Source organism: Hippocampus comes, unplaced genomic scaffold (genome assembly GCF_001891065.2).
Source record: "Hippocampus comes isolate QL1 unplaced genomic scaffold, H_comes_QL1_v1.1 scaffold92, whole genome shotgun sequence".
NCBI lineage: Eukaryota > Metazoa > Chordata > Actinopteri > Syngnathiformes > Syngnathidae > Hippocampus > Hippocampus comes.
Genome location: NW_017805379.1, coordinates 840,434 through 862,089, shown reverse-complemented (window position 1 = coordinate 862,089; position 21,656 = coordinate 840,434). Strand labels below are relative to the sequence as shown.

General features: G+C 43.1%; 1 protein-coding gene and 1 long non-coding RNA gene across 2 annotated transcripts in view; one reads left to right on the top strand and one right to left on the bottom strand.

Moving 5' to 3' along the window:
• Positions 1–16,706, top strand: part of LOC109517424 (uncharacterized) — a 48,576-nt gene extending 31,870 nt beyond the window's left edge. Inside the window, exon 3 of the long non-coding RNA XR_002168536.1 lies at positions 16,241–16,706. This is a non-coding gene — a long non-coding RNA (uncharacterized LOC109517424). The remainder of the gene's footprint in view (positions 1–16,240) is intronic.
• Positions 16,707–18,808: 2,102 nt separating this feature from the next.
• On the bottom strand, positions 18,809–21,085 carry LOC109517214 (gap junction delta-2 protein). The gene is made up of 2 exons (XM_019872241.1): positions 20,407–21,085; positions 18,809–20,071 (listed from the first exon to the last, which is right to left on the bottom strand). Exons 1-2 carry the CDS (start codon positions 20,475–20,477, stop codon positions 19,180–19,182), a joined length of 963 nt encoding a protein of 320 aa, XP_019727800.1. The 5' UTR covers positions 20,478–21,085; the 3' UTR covers positions 18,809–19,179.
• Positions 21,086–21,656: the final 571 nt, after the last annotated feature.

The window sequence follows — 21,656 nt, the reverse complement described above, 5'->3', positions numbered from 1 at the left end:
CCCCCCCCCCCCCCCACACACACACACACACACACACCCCTTCTAATCCTACCGTTCCCTCACCACCCTTCACCTACATCACGGAGCGTTGCCCACCTTGCCTCTGATCCGACCTGCCACACATCAAATACTGGCACTTGTCAAGGGTCATCCGAGGTCATGTGGAGTGCGGACAACACTCTGCATGAGAAAGCCAAACAACTCCGATCCGATTTGAGTCAGGTGCTGCAGCAAAGATATATTAAGGTAATTGGTGGCATTGTTGCTAGGGAGAATGTTCAACAATTATTTGTTCGCTCAAAAGTCCAAATAATAATAAAGCCCCCCCCACCCCCCCACAGCAACCTAATCACCTCTATGGGGAAGGGGTTGATAAAATTTTAACTTTTTATGCTACCCAATTGCCTGTTTTGAGAGCTTTCACTGTGATGGCAACTCAATTGCCTTTTTCACGAGGTTTGTTTTTTTATTTTATTTTATTTTATTTTTTTACAACAAGGGGGTTTACGCCATACTATATTAAAGCAAGTTAATGGCCTTTTTCAAGGCAATTTTTTATTTTTTTTATTTTTTTTTTTACACGTCGTTTGTCTTTTACAGTCCGTGGGTGTTTTATGACCTCACGTTAAAATTGTCCCCGTCTCTTTTTTTGAAATCTCCAATTCCTATTATTGTGGCTTTCATACTTCATATTTTTAATTGCAATTTGTACACCATCTGATTTTTTTTTTATGCACCGTAACGTATTCACCATTTGTGGGTGCTTTTGAATTCGTTTTATTCTCCGGACACTTTAGCTTGTGCTCACGCAGCTCACGTTCGTAGTAACTGGGGTTCATGATGGTCCATTTCCTCGACATTAGACAAGATTTACACGGTGTCCCTTTAATGGCGACCAATGAGCCATGTCGAAACACCCCGTCCTGCCGTACAAATTCTTTTTTTTTTCCTACCTCCCCTCTCCACGTGGTGTTAATTAGTAACATAGTCACTGGTCATAAATTGAGATCATTTCTAATGCTTCCACTGGCTGCGTAATCCTCTGTGGGGATGTGCCTTCATGATGGCGGCGGCGGCCGCTCAGTGTGTGCTCAGACAAAGTCGTGTCCATCACTCTGCTTAGCCAGCCTTCGATAATAATTGGGTTAGAATAAATGGGCCATGATTTGGGAAAGAAAAGGGGGGAGGAAAAAAAAATGAGGCGAGTTGGCCAGCAAAAACAAAGCCAATGATGGTTCAATAACTGAGTGAGCCTAGCGGATTGGGGAGGAGTGTGCTCGGAATAAAGATGAATCTGTTAGCATCCACAGACTTTGTAGAAATGCGCAAAAAAAAAATGTTCATTTATTCCCTTTTTAAAGGCTTCAACTGATTCAAATGATTTGTATGGCAACCTCATTGTCTTTTGGAGCGACTTTAAATAGTATAGTATAATTTTACGAAAACTAATTAGGGGGGGCTTTAATTCTTATTTGTGCTCCTACTTATTCACCTTGTTGTGTGGGATTTCATAATCATTATTTTTACAGCAACAGAGTCGTTTTTTGAGGGGTTTGTAAGTTTAATTATTCCTAAAAGAAAATTCATCACTTTTTGATGTGGTAACTTAACCACATTCATCGGTGGCTTAGCTTCTTATTTTTAGGAAAACTAAACTGCCTTTTCAGGGAGCTTTCTTTCTTGTTATTTAAACCACAACTTTTAACGGCCTTTAATTTGTATCATTTTTTTTTTTGGGCAATGTAATTACTTTTTTAGGGCCTTTAATTTTTATGATGTTGATGCAACAAAATTGCCTTTTAAGAGACTTCTTATTTGCACAGCAATTTCATTGCCTTATATGTGGGCTTTAATACTTACCGTTGAAACAAAATTGTTGATTCTTACGGCGCATTAATCGCCTTTCTATTCACTTTAATGCGTTTTATTTTTTACACTGATTTAAACACCTTTTCAGAGGGCTTTACTTCTTTTATTGGCATCTCAATGTCCTTCTGGGGGGCTTAAATTCTTATCATTTTAACTGCGATTTAATTAGAACTAAATCAACTTGTTGACCCCCCCAACCCCCGCCCCTGAGCTAACCAGGGTTCCACTTTATTTCCAGTGCCTTATAAAGGGTTGCTATGACAATGTAAGAAGTTGGCTGATGGCAGCACCTGCATTATGTATTGAGTATGTCTCGTTTTTAAACTCAAACATGCATGCACGCTCCGACAATGTGTCGTCCCCACACGTTCACATGACAAGGTAGCGGCACTTCCACACATACAATCACCACTCAGCTTGGACAAATGTCATCATATGGCACGCTTCTCATATCTTTGAAGAGATGAACAGTGTTGCCGTCTTTGAGAGCGCGAAGCAGCGGATGGGATGCGGCCATGTGTTGCATGGTCTCCCGAAAGTCACACATAATCTGCTTTTAGAAACAATGGAGACGGCGTCGCCTTTCACTGGTTGCCGTTTTTTTTTTTTTTTTTTAAAGCCACAATGACAGGAGGGAGATATTGTGTTGTGTGTGTGTTTTTTTTATTCATTTATTTTTTAAAAGGAACGATTTGGCTTCAGTTCTGTCGACTGCATTTTTGGACAGAAATAATCCCCGCGAGGTGCTGATCCCAGACGAGCTGCAGTGCTTAATTTTAGCTTAATCTGCACATTGATCATGTCTTGCGAGGATGCTGGAAGTCGAAGCGACAGTCCAACAATGCGTCCACTATAATGGCAGAAAAAGCTCTTTCGAAAATGGCCGTACAGTAGAATGATGTTGGAGCTGTTTTGACACTTGGGAGCTGAGTGGGTGATTGCCATCACGTCATTCAGTCGAAGAGTTAAACATACACAAGCAACCACACTTTTCGACACAAATAAAGCATGGCACCATATCTCTGAGATCATATTTATTCCGGTGAATATGATATCACTATAATAATAAATATGTTGCCGTCATGGCACGTTCCAGTGGACAGAAAGATGGCAAGTATTCTGTGATGAAATCCGGCGTGGGGCCACCTTTGGGGAAAATGTCTTCTAACTGTACATTTGCGTGAGTAGCATAATTGCAGAACGCACAGCGCAGTGCGTCTTGAGAAAACAACGTTCGCTGATGACGATGCTCACATTAATTTTTTAAAGGACCCGCAACAGCGGAGCTTTTAGTCTCAGCGTCGAATAATAAGCCACCAAGCTCTATCGTGCGAATTTATATCAAGGCTCCATGGATCAGGATGAAGCCTTTTGAACTCTTGAACCCTCAATGCAAACACGGCTTAAGAACACACGCGCGCGCGCGCACACACACACACACACACACACACACACACATACACACACACAATGGGTAACGATGTGTGCTCTCTATACATTTAATCTCCGCACAGCCAATGAAGGAGAATTATTTATGATGTCAATTTAGACCAATCCATATCTTACGTGTTAGTAACGTGACAGTTTTTTATTGCCTTTATTATTGTCATTAGCAGGCTGCTGGTGTGTGAAATTCACTTGTGCTGCCTCTCCAATGACCGTGGTCCATACATTCAACCTCCTCCTTGCTTCCTCTTTTTTTTTTTTTTTTTTGTTCCCCGGCTTTTATTTGTATGGTAATGTTTGATGAAGGCGCGTGGAGCTGAATCACATTCCCGCATTACTCCGAAAACAAAACGGCGGCACGTAGAATACCAACGAGTGCATTTGGGTCGCGTGGGCGCAAAGGACAATGGGACGCACGCTGCGAATTATCCCAAAACATACGACACAAGATTGACTTTTATCTCAGGGGAGAGAAGTAGGCATAGAGAAAAGTGGTCCCAAAAATGTTTTTCCAGTGGTGATAGCGAGAAAAGTTTGTGCGGACCGGTTATTGATCATGATTGATATCAAACATGCTGTTTTTAGTTTAAAAACACTGAAGAAGGGAGGAAGGGTCAACTCACCAATACTGCATATTATTCCAGTGCACAAACACTGACTCTTGGTGATAAACTGAACGGGTTGGAAATGGGTGGACCGATACTACAATATCGATATTTTCATGTGCATGGAGATATCAATTGATATCATTTTTTTTTTTTTTAAGTGTGCAAGATATGATGAGCAGCGATGATAGGGAGAAAGCATGACAGATGGATCGATACTGCAGTCTTGGTATTCCGATACTTCTGACAATATGGATTGGTATCCTAAACATGTATCGTAAACACGCTGTTTTAGTGGGGTCCAAAGACTGAAGAAAAGTGTTGGTTGTCAGGTGTAAGATTTCAAGCTGTGTGGAGCAATAATACAATGTCGCTACTTCTGGACTCATGGAAGTATCAAGTGGTTTCAGCGCATAAAGATGGAAGAAAAGCTGTGGTAAGGGTCTAAGATAGATGGCTCGCTTATGCAAGTCAGGATAGGTACAAGGTACTCAAAACAGGTTTCGCCATGTCTCATTGAGTTCTTGGCGGGCATAGCAAGTGGTGTTGTTGCGACATCATTATCGATTTGAAATGTTCGTTATCCCTCATCCTATCTCACTAAACAGGCGCCGCCACATTCAAAAACAAGCCGGCCGGGGCTTTAATCTTGGGCAGGTGCACGAACAGGGAAAGGGAAAATGCACAGCAAGGAAGGAAGGAGGGAACAAAGGTTAAGTGGAGAAAAGGCTTACCAAAAAAAAAAAAAAAAAAAATGGCTGCCATGGCAACCTGCCGCAGGTATGGAGTGACTTGCCTGTTGCATAATACCGCCAAATTGGCATCCACTCCAGCTTTGCACAATCCCATTAAGTGACAGCAGCTTAACTTTTATCAGCCGTAATCAAGAGAGCCATTTATAATAACGCCGATGTTAGTCCGGTTCAATTTTCTGCCTCTGCTCTGACCTGTCAGCTCTTTTTCACCACGGAGCATGTCAAAAATATGATCACGATGACATTTGTTTTGTCATGCCTTGCCCATTTTACATCCCATAACTATTGAAGATAAGAAAATGGCCAATTTGAAACGGTTCTATCAGTGCGTTGGCAATCATTTTGGTGGTTCCATAAAAGGAGGAGGAAAAAAATGCAGTAGAATTGCTAAAAGTTGTCATAATTCCTCTGTTATCCAAGCTGCTATTTCATTTTAAGAATCTGTCTGCCACAGTTATAGTAAGAACTCATTTTGTGTCATTTTTTCCCAACCTCAGACATCAACTCACTAAAAAATGTACTTATTATTGAGGTGCTATTTTTGTCCTACATATCTTTTCAAATCTGCCAAAAAGTTTTACAGCCTCCTCGCATTGTAAGTATACGACTCGGTGAAAGTGTACCGAAGCCATTTCTGCCATCAACTTTAAACTGCCGTCAACGCCTGTTTCCTCGCAATGACTTGGCACCCATGGATTTGCTTACAATCCAAGACAGATGAGATAGCCTCCAGCACCCCCCTTGGCCCTTATGAGGATAAAGCGGATCGGAAAATGGATGGATGGATGGCATTGGAGTTTGCGCCTTTCTAGTTTTTTTTTTTGATTTTTTTTTTTTATAGTTTGCATGACCTTGTATGTTGTCCCATTCCTGGCCCACATTCTTCTATTCTGGACCTCTTCACTGATCCACCTCTGTGTGTGTGTGTGTGTGTGTGTGTGTGTGTGTGTGTGTGTGTGTGTGTGTGCGCCTGCCAGCCAAGCAAACACTCACTGTCACTTATTTTTTGCTGGTCAAAAGAAAAAAAAATGGCTGAGAGGCCTCCCTCAGGCTTTCTATCTCCCCATCAGCCAAACAGCGCCTGTCCCCCTTTTTTCGTCCCAAAGTACGCGTCCCACTTCGGACTCTCAAGTGACAGCAAACCACTGATGCCTTAATCTTGTTGTTTGACCTGATGGTGACGCGGGACTTTCAGATGTCCGTCTTCGGAGAGACTGGATGGATAGAATTGGACTGGACACTCTATGCTGACCTCAGCTCGACCCATAAAGTGCTGAGTCATGGTGTCTGGAGAGTCACCCTCACAGCGCCAGGGTTCCATTTTCTGTGAATAATTGTTGGCCTATTATTGAAGGGCACAAAACTTTTTCAGTTGGTCGCACCAGCACAAACTTGGTCGCACCCTTTTTTTGTGTGTGTGTGTGGGGGGGGGGGTACAGCACGACCATATTTGCTGATGCAATGTCGTCTCAATTGGCATACTGTCGGTTCATATGATGTAAAGATAGTGACGAAAATTAAGGAAAGACTCTCCTTTCTCAAGAGCACTTTGAAACAGTATTTCAATCCTCCATTAAGAGTCTCCAGTTGGTCCAAAATGCTGCTGCTCGCCTCTTGACTGGTATTCGTAAGTGGGAGCACATCACTCCGATTCTGGAATCCTTTCACTGGCTTTTATGTAACATTTTAAAAAAGACAAAAAGGAAACCATACTACTGCAAAAACGTGTGAACTAATAGCTGACGGCGAAACAACTTCAAATTAGGGTTTTTTTTGTATTCGTTCAACAAAACACAATGAATATACTCTGTAGAATACTTTTAAAACAATTTACATTTTGAACGTTTTTAAACACTTTAGATGCTTAAAAATGTTCAAAATGTAATCAAAAGTTTTGAACAAAAAAATTATTTTTTTACATACTGTACTACAATTCAAAGTCATAGGGCACCGATTTTTTATTTTATTATTATTATTATTTTTTGACCCAAGCGTCGCTGATTGTGGGAAAGGTGCTGGACGAAGCAGGGTGGTAAACATCTCAAGATGATGCAGAGAAAGGTCCAGGTCGCTTTTGGCATTGGTGGAAGCAACTCAGTGTCAGGTGCCGTGAGTAGCCAACTAAGGAGTTGTTACAATGCAAGTGAAGTTTTGGTGCCACAAGATATGATAATGATGAGTTGGAAAAAAATACTGATGGTGTGATTGACACCTCCATCAGTCAAGTCCCTGATTGGTTGTTTTTCCTCTGTTGTGGCTGGTTTCTTAGAGGTACAACAGAAGTCTGATTCATTGTTTTTTTTGGTTTATTCTTGTTTGATTTTTATGATAAAAATCAGGGAAATGCATTTTTATATTGAACAACTTCTTCCCTTACTGAACTAAATTTGAATCTTAGTGTGACCTTACCATCCAAGTATGTCCCCAATACAAATTTTTGGCATACCATTAAAACCCCTGGAGCAAACCATTTAGCTGCTCTGTTCCAACAATTTGTTGTTGTTGGGTTTTTTTTTTCAATACAAAGGGGCACAAATACAAGCTCATCTGCAGAGAAAACTGGAGATCAACCTCCGTTCCCCGGCGTTTTGATGAATTATGCACTTTTCGGCTCATGCCAAACGCGTTTGAGGATTTGGCTCTCTGGCCGCGGTAGTAAACACTGCATGATTTATCAAAGACTCGATGCAGATTGAACGTCTGCTGCAGAGGACGGGGAGGAGGCAAGCAGGGGATTGCTCCAAAGTCTTCCTTCTGATGGCGGATGGCGACAATCCGTGCCGGATGAGGTCATATTTTGTGAGCCACGGCGGTGAAGTAACGTCTGGGAGGAGCCGAGCGCTCATGCGGCCCCTCCTTCAGGTGTCCGTTTGTTTTCCTTCCGCTCGGTGTGTCCGCTGCCGTGGCTATGTTGTAATCTCGCGCTGACTCACAATGCGGCGGCGATGTCGTGTTGAATGAATGACATGTTGGCGTGGAATTTTCACACCCGATTTCGATCGTATGACAATCCAGCGTCCTCCCCCCTCAAGTGTGTTCTCGCTTTCCAAACTTTTGGAGAATTCGGACTTGCGTGCCATTTATGCTTCTAGAGTTCACTAGGTGGTGATTTTCTGATCCGCTTTATCCTCACAAGGGTCGTGGGGGGGTGCTGCAGCCTATCCCAGCCGTCTTCGGGCAATAGGCGGGGGACACTGTGAACATGTTGCCAGCCAATCGCAGGGCACACAGAGACGAACTAGCATCCGGGCTCACACTCGCACCGAGGGTGCCACAGCTGGAATTGAACCCGGAACCTCTGCACTGTGAGGTTGAAACACTAACCACTGGACACCAGGCGGACCGCTTCACTGTGACTCAATATTGATTTTTTTTTTTTTTTAATTTTGTAATATTTGTCGAGATTAAAACAACAACACGGCCAAGGAGGAGCGCTAAAATGGATGGAAGGAATCGAAGAATATTTCATTTTTAAAATTTCAAATTTATCACAAAAAATTGATAAATATGGCAAAATAAAATAAAAACAATCCATTTACAAGTAAAGAAAAAATAATATATACATATTTAGCCCAAACCTTGGTCTACATGCTACTCACCACTTTTTTTTATTTTTAGCTTGAGTGCTAAGGCATAAGTGAGTGCTGCTCTTCATGTTTTATGAAATATTGAGCGATTTGACAGATGTTTAGACACTATGGAAGCAGTGGCTGACTATCAAAAAAAAAAAAATCGACATTCCGTGGAATCTGGTTTGGCAAAACTGCAAAACCACCTGGATTGTCATCAAAGAGATCCATTTCAACCTTGCGGTCGCGTGCTTGATGGCTTCGCCGGGTTTACACGTGGGACAGGGTTCAAACGACGGCTCTGCGCATGCGTGTTGAAAACGGCAGCTCTGGCTCTGGCCGCGGCTTTGCAGAAGCGCATGCTCCCCCCACTGCTGCTGCCGCAGGGCACGACTGCGGGCCAAAGCTGCTCACTTGCTTGAGTCATGTGAGCCCAAATCTGTGTTTGGAGGGAGAACAGCTTGTCTCCAGTTGTGCCTCCTCGGGCCATGCGAGCTCTTCCAGAACAGCTCACTGTTTCCTCTCTTTTATTTATTTATTTTTTTATATGTGTGTAAGATAAACCAAGCAGAGAGGGGAAAATGTACATGGAAACCTTTTTGTTTCGAGGTCATATGGTGACGCGGTTGAGTGCAACGTGTGACTCAGATCGCCCCATCGTGATTACGTCTTTGCCATCGCGGCTAATTAATGATGAATGAAGTCAGCATGACTTTGTATGATGACCTAAGCTGAAAGGCTCATTGGGTCACGCTTGCATCAGATTTTATTTCGATGCTTGAACACAAACGACAGTGACGGACCGCTACGCAGCAAACATCATCGCAGAAGCCAAAAATTGTGCTCAACTAAGAGTGTTGTTCGTTTTGAATAATATGACTCAAGTCAAATAGATAAATAAATAAGTGACTGAGTAGTCAAGTCGTCAAAAAAACAAAAAAAAAACAGAAAAAAAACAGGCACTGAGTAACTTCTAATTCAGAGAATGTACGTTGGATAAAATACTTAAAATACATGTTTAAATGTGCAAATTCAGATGTGACTGAAAAATATCACTTCATATATAAAATCCCAAACGATAACTCAAATATTTCTAAAATCACATAACTTAAGGCAAATACGGCCCCCCATAAAAATGGTCTTGTGCCGTTTTGTTTTCCGCTCATGAAACGGCATCAGGCAGAGGTTCCCAAAAAAAACAGGAGTCAAAACGAGTCATCTCCACAGTGGCTACAAAACACAGCCCTGTTGAAATGTCAGCTTTTTGTGAATGTTTTCCACCATTGACGTGACCTGTAACCTGTACATCAAAACGTGAATCGATTAAAAAAAAAAAAAAAAAAAAACTTTTCTCGCAGCTACGTAAAAAAATTAAAAAAAACAAACTGAAATAATGTGTTTGCACAACTAGGATCAGACCGTTGAAAACTACCCAGTAACATTCCAATTCCTGTTAAATGGTGCCACCAAAACTAAAATGTATACATCGGGCCTTACATACACAGCCAATAGCACAGCACAGCACATACGCAGCCAAAGCAAGAACAACGAGCATTAGGTTTAGCGGCGTATGGGCAGAAATGAGCTGAGGTCATGAGAAAAGGGCCCCTTGGGCAGGTCATGTCGGCCATCTGTTCACGGAGTGATTTGGTATTGATCCTGGAATACCATGAAGGCTTTTCTTGACGGATCCCGCGACATCAGCAGCCACCCGACCACAGTCGCCGCTCGATTGGTCGAAACCCGCATAATGATCATTGACTGGTCTCTCCTCAACCAATCGCACCCATTGCACTGTATTTGTCACGTAGACGTAGCGCGCCCCTTTTCGCAAACAATTGTCTGTTGTTAGCAGTCAACGAAGGTCCTGTTAAGTAGTCCGACGAATCAGATGGAGTGATCGAAACGTGAATATCATTGCAAACATTTTAATGCTGGGTTCATGACACGACACACATCGTGAAAGTTAAATCTGGCATCTGTTTACTTTTACTCCTTGTAAATGGAGATCATATTGGCTTTTCCATTGAAAGATTTGTTCGACGCTCTTCTTCAGCAGTCGAATGGGCCAAGATTCCCCAAAGGCTTTTGTGATATAGAACTGTCAGTCATCTGCCGATGCAAAGATATTTTTGTTCCTGACTAAGTGTTGAACACTAGAGGACTAAGAACAGAGCCCGGGGGGACTCCACATCTCATATTTTTGTATTTGTTGATTTGTCTCTTCTCCGGCGCTGTTTTCCTGTAATGCTGCTGTTCGATGACAACCGTGTAAATCCCATTTCTGGTTTCGGCAGCCAATTATTTTATAAAAACAACAGTCGAGCAAGTCTGTCATTTTGGCAGCCGCCACCATAAACTGTACAAATAGCGTTTTTAAGTGAAGCGGAATAGCTGTTTCCGAACAAGGAGGAATATGGTTGGGTGAGAACAGATATAATTATATCACACCTTGGAAATATGTGATGGTTTTAAAATGGCATTTTTGTCATGCATCTGGTTAGCATCAGTAGCGCCGCTGAAAAATTGTGCCCCCCCCTCCACCATTTAAGTTGCCCATCCCTGGCCTAAGATGTCAAATGCTTGTGGTCTCACGTCTGTATGAAAGGTGCCTGAAACCACGACTAGAAAAACGGGAACAGACTTGCGGGACATCTTGTATGAATGAGCAGATGTGAGCAAAAGCAACAAGCACACATCGCATCATTGTTATCACTTTTGCTTCAAAAGCATGTCCCTTGAAAATAATAAATCGTGGCATCAATAAAACACTTCTGAGCCGCAATTGTAACGTTTTTGGGTGTTTTTTTCTCGGTGAAAGCATCACAGGGAGAGATAAGAAGGGTGCGACGGAAGAAAAGCTGAGGTGAGCAACAGACTACAAAAACGATGGCGAGAAAGACATGAAGTAGATTGTGAAGCCAGGAAAAAAAACCCCAAAAAAACGTTGGATCAGTGGCAGCCTGTGGAAATGTATCTGGTTCAAACAGAGTCCAAAGGTAAAACGCAGGCACATAGATTAGACGATGGAGCGCAGACAATGAGACCATGCCGCATTGTGTAATCTTACAATTCCCTCGGGATTTGCAAAAAAAATAAATAAATCGTTAACGTGGCGATATTTCTCTTCATTTCCTGTATTTATAATTTCCTTCTTTTTTTTTTTTTTTTTTTAATTCCCCTTCCACACATTGTGCATTGTGGTGATTCATGTCCCCCCTCCGTATGAGACTGTATGTTAGCGTCGCCGACTGTAAAAGGAATATCAATACTTGTGACTCCTCCATTTTTCCCCCGCTGCTCCGTATCAAGTCCAATTTTCCTGCCAATGTTCCCGGCGTCTGATTAGGGCCTGCCGGCCCTTGATTTTTATTGGCCGCGTAATGGCGCAAAACCTAAACATTAATCAGAAACAATGGTGCCGCGTCTCGTAGGCTATTAGGCAGAGTGAGGAGGCGGCGGGGAGGGGGCAAAGTAGTCGTCGGAATGAACTGTCACCTCTGCGGGGAAATGAGTGTCGTTACCGGAAGGAAATTGTTTTTGGTTTGCTTATTGGGGACGTGACGCAGCATCACAATGTAAGCAATTTAGTCGGAGCCAATATAAGAAATGGAAATGTTTGCCTTTACAAACGCGATAATGCTCAGGTGTTGATTGACTCAACCGCAGAGGAGACAAGGCAGCAACCGTACTATGAAATCCGATGTAGGCAACATCGTGAAGCAAGCAGAGGCAAGTGGGAATGCTGAACAAAGTCATTTCATTGAACGAAAAAAATAAAATAACCGAAGATGAAATTGAGAAAAACATTTTCGTCAACAAAATGGAACAAAAATTTAAATGATAAAAAAAAAAAAAAAAAAAAAAGACACTACATCTGAGATTTATTCAAGTAACTGAAGTTACAGTCATAACGTCCTTCAATTTAATCTTTGTTACTTGACGTTATGCATAAGCTGTCAGGGTATTTTTTTTTTGTATTTATTTTGGTATTGCTGCAAGGTCAACCAATTGTTTGGGAATTGTCATTTATTTTTCTTCATCATACAATACGTATTGACCTTTTTGTTTTTATTAATCTTATACTCAACAAATACTTCATATATTAAAAAAAAACTTGGATTAAAACTAGTAAAAACTAAATGAAAAGATGTCTTCATCATACAATACGTATTGACCTTTTTGTTTTAATCTTATACTCAAAAATTACTTCATATATTAAAAAAAAAAACTTGTATTAAAACTAGTAAAAACTAAATGAAAAGATGAATGAAAACCAGCAAACCAACTCCCAAAACTAATTAAAAGCAACTGAAATAAAATGAGCAAAAGTCAAAACAACATAAAACGTAACTCTCATGAAAAATCCCAAACTATTAACCTGATATTGTATCTACAGTACACCAAGGTTATAATCAACGTTTATCATGGAAAATCCGTTTTTCCAAATTAGTTTTTACAGCAGGTTTATTCGTTTTTTTGGGGGGGGGGGGCGATGCTTCCTTTTAGTTTCACGCTGATTAATTTCAGTGTTAGTTTTCTTCTCACAGTTCGACCTTGTTTTCTTCTGTACGGCCGCGCAGTGATACTAAAATAAATACATTTAAAATAAATCACGAAAGCTCATGTCCAAAATTAATTAACAAAGACTAAATCGAAGGACTTTTTTTTGCTCTAATTAAGGTTTTAGTTGGTTTTACAAATGGAAAATGCAGTTTCAGTTTGTTTTTATTTTATTTCATTCACCCAAAAACATTTTTTTTTTCAATTTTAATCTTATTCCGAATGAACTTGGTTTACACTTACTACCAGCATCTTAAACGGAGTGCTACTTTCATACTTTTCTCTCAGTGTCAATCAAAACGGAGTCTTATTTTCAAGTGTCCAATGTCACCCTATTTCACACCAAGTTAACCTGATCTGACTGAGCGATGAAAAACGAATCAAATTTCAGTGGCGGGAGGTATACATTTTTGTTTTGGGTGCATCATGTCCCCCGTCCAGGTGTTGACCATCCCACCGTGAACCTGTGCTTTTGGCAAATCTGCGCATAATCCGCTAATGTTCTTAATCCCGGGGGCGGAGGGGTCACAATTTTTTTTTTAAATGGATGAGAAATTAATCTTCTGTCAGGTAGAACACTCTGTCCACGCCGGTGAGTAATATTTGCCCCCCGCTCACTCAAATCCTTCTGTCATGTGTGCTGACTGCAAGAGCAAAAACCGGAACACCAAATCTGGTCTGGTGGGGCCTGTCAATGCCTATTTTGTCCTCGACGTCCTCAATCAGGCGGTTGGAAATGTAGCCTATTGTGGCCGTCCGTTGAAAAGGAAATGTCCTTTGCTGTACTTGGAAAAAAAAAATTCCATTCAACAACATACAGCTTTTCTCGCACACTAATGTTCCAGGGATTTGATTTGCTTTTTCTTCGGCTTTTTTGCAATACCACAGAATGCTATCAACGGTAGCCATCGCGCCAGAAACAGTGTCACCAAAGGAAGCAAGTGTGGATCAAACGCAAGTCCTGCTGCAGACAATAAAAGCATTTTCCCTCATGGAGGCAGCACTTCATATCCTACACTTTGTGTATGTGGCACATGGCATTTCAGTGATAACAAATACCCTTCTGCCGCCACTGTGCCGACTCTTTCCACCGAGCAATCAAGTATGTGCGGCTTAACAGAAGCTATGATTAGTTTAAGATTATCTGTGCCTATAATCCAACTCGACGCAGCTCTGCTTACCCGAAGGATAGCAGGGAAGTCGCACCTGTGGGTGTTTCTGCGTGTTGGTATGATAATGTTGCAGAAAGGGGGGTGGGGGGGCAAATTATGGCCTGTGAACTCCATTTGGGCTGCCCAATTTTTTTTTTTTTTTTTTAGCTGGCGCCCAAGCATTTACGTCACAAGTCCTGTAACATTATAATGTATCAATTCATGTTTTCCATATATTCATGAAGCTGTAGATTTACATTGAGTTAGATTGGCTGACAGAGCCAGTAAGCCATCCGTCTGAGAACCATGGTGACCACCGACCCCCCCCCCCCACAACGCGCATGTGTGCATCCAAATCCTCTCTTTTGTCCGCGTAGAGTGTCAAATACTGTATGTGCCCCGCACGCCACACACATGCCCTCCCCCTGTGAACATTTGGGATTAAGAACGTTCTCCGGTGCAGGTGCACGTGTCCCACACGCGGACGCGCGCGACGCGACAGGGTTAATCTTTAATCAACGGAGCTGAATGACACATTGTAAGGTGGGATTCGGGCGGAATTGGTGGCCTTGCTCCGAAAATAGCTCGGTGCCTTCTGCTGCAGTTGTCACGGTGACTCTTTGCCTCTGAGGTGATTTTTAGGTACACCAAAGCGATCCAGTACAATTGGCGCTGGACACAGATATTTTTATTATCAAGATGGAAAACAAGCAGTACATGCAGTACTTGCGAGCATCACATGACCAAACCTGGAAAACCGTGATGGCCGTGACCGGAGCCCTGAGGCACTGTGATGACATTTTCAGTCAACAACAAGTTGCAAAATGATGGAGAAAAACGGCTGAATTTTCCTGCTGAATTCATATTCCACAAACACAATTTAACTCCGAATCTAAAGATTCATGGGGCAATGACGCCCATTTAACATATTGAATTGAATTTTTCATTTTTAACAAAGCCCTATGCCGGTGGTTCTTAACCTGGGTTCGATTGAACCCCAGGGGTTCGGTGAATCAGTCTGAGGGGTTCGACGAAGCCTCTGCTATGGAGGTTAAGACACACCCGACTAAACATGTCAATTAGTTATGACACGCCCGCTTGGCCATCACTGGCTGCAGATGATCACATTACATCGCTCGTCCAATCACCGTTGCGGGGAAATTTAGTTTGCTCAGTCGTCAACGTGTGACTGTCGTGATAGTACATCGTGTGATTTTCTTTTTTTTTAAATATTTTGACACATGCTATGTCGAGCAAAAAAAAAAAAAGAAAGTGATCAGACGAGTGTGTACAACATGGATTCACATGCATCACAGAACGTGATGGGACTCAGCGTCCAATCTGCATGATTTGTCATGCCAAGTTGAGCAACTCTCGTCTCGCACCTGTAAAACTGAAGGAACACTTCTGGAATCATATTTTTATTTTTCACTAAGCGTTCGGTGGATCTGCATATGAGCTTGTGGAATTCGGTACCTCTAACAAGGTTAAGAACCACTGCCCTATGCCCAGTTAGAACAGAGTGTGCACACTTGTGCAAGATACATTTGACAGTTTGCAAGTGAACTCTCATTTGTTGTGCAATAATCTAATTGTAACATGTATTTGTTACATATTTTGATGCATTTTTGTGTTTTAGAAAACATTTAGGTCTGAATTTTGGGGGGTTTGGAACGGATTAGAGCATTTACATGGAAAACGCGTCTCTACTTACAAAATGTTCTAGTTAAGAAATTTCTTCCAGAACATATTAATTTCATAAGTAGAGGTACCACTGTAACACAAAAACCTGTGATTTAAACAGGGGTGTGTAGACTTTTTATATCCTCTTTAAATTTCAGCCTGATCTCAAAAATGACACAAAAGTAAGAATTAAAGCACATTGCTTTTGGATGTCACTAGATTGTGTCATTGACCGAATGAAGTGCATTTTGCGATGTTCAGGTAGGCAGAAGCATTCACGTACTCCTTGTGATCTTTGCCGAGTCCTGCATGTTGTTTAAAAAAAAAAAAGTGCACAGCAGCGTGTGTAATCGCATTGCACCACAGCCCAATTATTTCTCCTGACGTTTGAGAGGCGAGCGAAACGACCCTCCGACCAGATGAAAAGGCGTCAAAAAGCGTCCCGGCTCTCGGCTGCGGCAATTTGTCATCGCGGCGGACGCCGATTGCTCCTCCATTTTGTCACACTTGTGAAGAATGAGCAACAAGAGAGCGTAACATCAAAGTCATGTTTTGGTTTCTCTCACCCCCCCCCCCTTTCCCTTTTTTTTCTCCTTTAGTTTTTCTTTGCGTCAAGTGGAGCATACGGAAAATGGATGCGCCACCGCCGCTGCTTGTGCTGCTGGTCGATTCCCTCCCGACTTTGCGGAGTCACGCCAGCGAGGGCACTTGGCCTTCACTCGTCACCTGTCGTGGCCTCCTGCAAGTACCTTTATCTTTTTTTTCTCTCTCTCTCTATTCAGGAGGCGGGGCAACCCTCGCTCCGTTTTTTTTCCTCTTCTGACCTTCAGGGTGCACCCTTCCTCCTCATCAATCCCGCCTCTTCTTCCTCTCGCAAATGAGAGAGGAAAGGTGGAGGTAAGCAGACCCAAAATGGGCCGCTGCTCATTTCTAGGCTGAGCGTGCACCAGAGCGGGCGAAACCGCAGCAGGGATGCCAATGCACGGCAATTATGAAGTCGTACATTAGAAGAGTGGAGGAAATATTCCTTTTAGAAAAAAAAAACATTATAAGATCAAATGAAAACACTCCACAATCATTAATTGATGAAAAAAAAGAATAATATAGAAACATTGATATAACATGCACTCTTACAAAAAAAGACAATACACCTTTTTAGAATAATATTCTTAATCCTAACAATCAACAGAGTGATTCTCAAAAGGTTCCCTCTCATGCGAAGTGGAAGAACATTCAGCATTTCAAACGCGAACGACAAGCAAACATCTTCAAATGAAACTTGTCGCTATGCACGCAGCCTGTTTTGAACCGATCAGTCCGATTTCATTTTCGACTGTTTTTTTTTGTTTGTTTGTTTTGAAATGAGCGCAATTGTATATCCAAATGTAACTTGCGTGCAGTACATGAATAACGGAATCATTCCATGTCAAATGTTGTTCAAGGTTACAATTGTTTATGCACCAAATCTCCTTCCTATTTTTTGATGAACACTTACGCCTACTACATGATTGTATTTTAGTGTTGGTACTTGAAGGCTTTTTTTTTGTTTGTTTTGGGTTTTTTTTAGACAGCACTTGATGTAAAAGTTTAAAACCACTGTATATCTTTTAATATTATGTGTTTTATATAAATATTTTATTTATTTGCTCTTATTATTTTTGTTATTATTATGCGTGTTTTCCACATAATGTCAGATCATTGATACGCTGACTAATCTAATATTCTTTTTAACTCTCCTCGGTAGGTGCTGCTGTTTTGTTTTGCAACTGAATTCAAATGGGCTCAGCAATTGACTTTTGAATGTTTGTGTGGGGGGAAAAAAAAATTGCATCTGTGAGCTCAGGTAATGAAATTTACTCAGCTGTATCCGCTGCATAATGTTGAGTTGCGCATCAGTGATGCGGCACCACTCGTGTAAAAAGGGTGTCCTGTAGTGGAGCGGGCGTGGCTACTGCACCAAGGACACACACACACACATCTTGCCCAAAAAGCACACACACACACACACACACACACACACACACACACACACACACACACACACACACGCGCGCACACACATTCAGTTAGAGTGCCAAACTTTGCACAAAAAAAAAAAAAACTGCGCCCCACATACTTGTGGTGTACAAGAATCCCACTTTTTATTTTCTGGTCATTCCTTTATTCCATTGTCTTTTTTGGTTACAATTTCAGACCATTCTTTGAAACACAAAGCAAAATTGTAGCACCAGATTTTTTTCTTGACAAAAAAAAAAAACCAAACGTCAATTTGTGCTACTTTTCTTATTTGGAGCTTTGTGTGAGTGTGTGTGTGTGTGTGTGTGTGTGTGTGTGTGTGTGTGTGTGTGTTGTGTGTGTGTGTGTGTGTGTGTGTGTGTGTGTGTGTGTGTGTGTGTGTGTGTGTGTTTTGATATGTGTGTGCGCGCACGCACGCAGAGGAGGGGGGGGCGTTTAAAAAAAAAACGTCATTTCATCATTTCCCAAGGTTGAAATAAAGCTGTCCATATGCATTTTTTTTATTCATTGAAATCACAATAAATCCAATGAAAGCATTTTAAAAATATTAGCATTAGTTAGCATCAAGCAGGGGAAAGAAGCTTCTCATTGATGTTAATGCACAGGTTTTTGTTCCGGGTGAAGGAAATTCCTTTTCATAGAATTCTGGGGATGGGAATATTTACTGTATACACACACACATATATATATATATATATATAAATGTATGTATTTTATATATTTGTATACATTTATGTCTATATACAAGTATGGCACTTGATTACACATCAAGAAAAGTGAAAAAAAAAAGAAGAAAGGCTAAACAAATCATTTTTAAAATCTGTGGGCGCTTTGGTGTGTCCTACAAAAGAAAAACGTTCAGGTAATGTCACAGACGTTAGCGTTTGCAGCGATGGTTGATATAAAAAAAGCAATGGAGGTGCTGCTATGATTTAAGGTCAAGTGGTGTGACACAGGCAACAAAAATACTGACGTGTATGTGTTTATACATTTATATATCTATATATATATCTATGCATCTATATGTGTATGGATATATTTGTGTCCTTTTGACGGTGCCATTTAACTACAGGTAGAGATGTGGAATAAAAGCAGATTTTGGGATCAAGCTTTCAGGTGTTTCCCTCCTTTTAGTGCATTTCCAGGGGGACGATCATGTGGTGGTGTTCAGAAGCTTAGTTTGCCGTCCACCCGCACTCCTAAGCATAGTGTTCGGTGAATTCCTCCAAGAAAATAGAATACCGTCATCACCGGTGTAGCCGATGAAGTGTCCAGTGCGTCGCGGTCAACACGTGGTTGCTCTTATCGGAGTACAAACTCCAAAAAGATGCATCGGTGCAATCATAAGCATAAATTAGCAAGCCGGCGCACCCGTAATCCAAGCCCAAAACTCACGGAAAGAAAGCGGAAATCAAACTTGCCCACCGTTCAAAAGTCACGACACGTGTTCGGCGTGCGTCATCGTCATCGTCAGAAGTTCCAAACGTGAAAGGAGAGCCGGACAGAGTAACGGCTTGCCTCTCTAGACATAAGCCGAGTCGCTGGACTGCGTGCGCCCGAAATTGGGCACGCTCATCCGCGGCAGGTCCTTGTTCCGGATCTCGTAGATGGACTTCCTTCGGGCCTGCACGCCGCGCACCGCCGTCTTGATCTTGCGCCAGCCCAGGTGGTTGAGCTCGGCCAGGTTGAGCACCACGCAGAAGCCGCTCACGGCGAACATGAAGACCAGGAAGACGGTCTTCTCCGTGGGCCGCGACACGTAGCACTCGACGTCCTTGATGCACGGGTAGCGGTCGCACTCGTAGACCGAGGGCACGTTGAAGCCGTACAGGAAGTACTGACCCACCAGGAAGCCGATCTCCAGCGCGTTGCGGAACACCACCTGGATGATGTAGAATCGCGAGATGCCCTCCTGCCGCCTCATTTTAGACTTTGTAGTTCTGGCGGCCGCCGAGTTGGGCATCTCCTTCACCTCCAGGCAGTCGGGCTCGGCCTCCTTGGTGGAGTTCTCGGTGTTCTGCAGCACCACGCCGTTGACCACCGTGTTCTTGATCTTCTTGGCCGAATCGTCGCCCCCGCCGCCGCCGCCGCCGCCCCCGAGCCCGCTGCGCTTCAGCAGCGAGTCCGGCTCCTTGTCCAGCGTCAGGTAGACGGTGGAGTAGCGCCGCTCCTTCTGCTTGGCCGACTGGTGCACCGAGTAGGTGATGAAGCACAGGCTGGGCGTGCACACCATGATGATCTGGAAGACCCAGTAGCGGATGTGCGAGATGGGGAACGCCTTGTCGTAGCACGCCTGGTTGCAGCCCGGCTGCAGCGTGTTGCACACGAACATGGTCTGCTCGTCATCGTACACCGTCTCCCCGACGATGGCCACGATCAGGATGCGGAAGATCACCACCACCGTCAGCAGGATCCTTTTTCAGTACGCGGAGAGAGAGAAAACAAAAAGTGAAAACAAGTGAACTCGTTTCGAGGAGGACAAAAAAAAAAAAAAGGCGCACGTTGAGCGCGTTTGGCGCGCGGGAGCTGTCCGGTGCTGAAGTGCTTTTCTCGCTTACCGTCTAACCCGAATTCAACATCGACAGTGCAAATCACAACACACACACACGGAGACGAGGATCGGGGGTACAGACAAGGTCCTGCAGGGGGGTGGGGGGGGTGCACAAGACAGAAGCTGGGGGACTGTGGACCATGCTAAAGACGATCCTGGAGGCTGCTGTGGTCTTTCTCGTCCTTCTTCTTGCCTTACCTTCCGATCATCGTAGAGTGCTGCTGGACAGCAGCCTCCAGGAGCCTCTCTAGTATAGTCCATTCCCCCATTTCTGAGCATCCGGAGGAGCAGAAGAGGGCACAAGTGGTGGTGGTGGTCCAGCAGTCTTTCCCTCCCCCCCCAACCCCACAAAAAAAAAAAAAAATCTTCCTCTTTGTCTTCCTCTTCTTGGTTTTTGTTTGTTTTACTTCCCCCCCAGGAAGAGTCCGAGCCCGGCGTCAGAGCGCATCCCACCGCGCCGAGCGCCTCTTTGTCTGCCTGCGCGTCCCGCCGCGTGTGCCACGCGCTCCCGCCGCCACACCGCCGCCGCCGCCGCCACGTTGACCCCCTGTCATGTGGTGGTGGTGGTGGTGGAGGCAGCAAGTAGGGTAGGGGGGGTGGTGGTGGTGGGGGGGGGCGCAGGAGGTTGCCTTCTAAAGCCCTCCGACGTGCACGATCCTCACATCAGGTGTCTGCGTGGATGGGAGCTCGCGTTGAATGTCTTTGCTGGCGTTAATCCGCCTTTAAGTACTGCCCCCACCACCTTCTCTTCCTCCCTGCTGCTCCTCCTCCTCCTCCTCACGCGCACGCACGCACGCGCGCAGGGTTTCTGCTTGGGAGTCATTCACTTCACTTGAACATAGAATGAACTTGATGCGAAGGGCAGGCACAGTGAAGTTGCTGTGCTGCATGACGGCCAATTAGAAGATTATTATTTTTTTTCAATTAATCCTTTAAACCACAGGTGTCAAAGTCAAGGCCCGGGGGCCAGATCTGGCCCGCCCCATCATTTTATGTGGCCCGCAAAAGCAAATCAAGCATGTCAACATCCGCGATGCTTGCTAAAGTCTGAACCAAAATTTAAAATTGGCATATGTAATCCATCATAACAATGTTTGAACAAGCCATTATTCTTGACTTTTGATTTCAAAACTAGCTGTCCATCAATTTGTTGCTCTCTGTGTATATAATTTGTGGAGGTGGTTGGTTCAACACTGATATGGTTTCACAAAATTCACTGTCATAACGGCCCTCAAAGGGAAACCACAACTACAATGTGGCCCGCGACAAATTTGAGTTTGACACCCCTGCTTGAAACAAAGTAATATATTATTTTGTTTCCCTAATATTGAATGAAACAGATGACTCATCCACAAAAATCTTTATTATGGTAGTATTTTATCATTTAAAAAAAAACATTTTCTCAGAATTATACAATTTTGTTTGATTTACTGTCGATGACCTGATTT

Bases quoted from the DNA above. Each gene is read 5' to 3' on its own strand.
- LOC109517214 (XM_019872241.1), bottom strand. From the start codon at position 20,477: ATGGGGGAATGGACTATACTAGAGAGGCTCCTGGAGGCTGCTGTCCAG. The intron at 20,072-20,406 runs GTAAGGCAAGAA...GTACTGAAAAAG, and splicing joins CACTCTACGATGATCGGAAG to GATCCTGCTGACGGTGGTGG.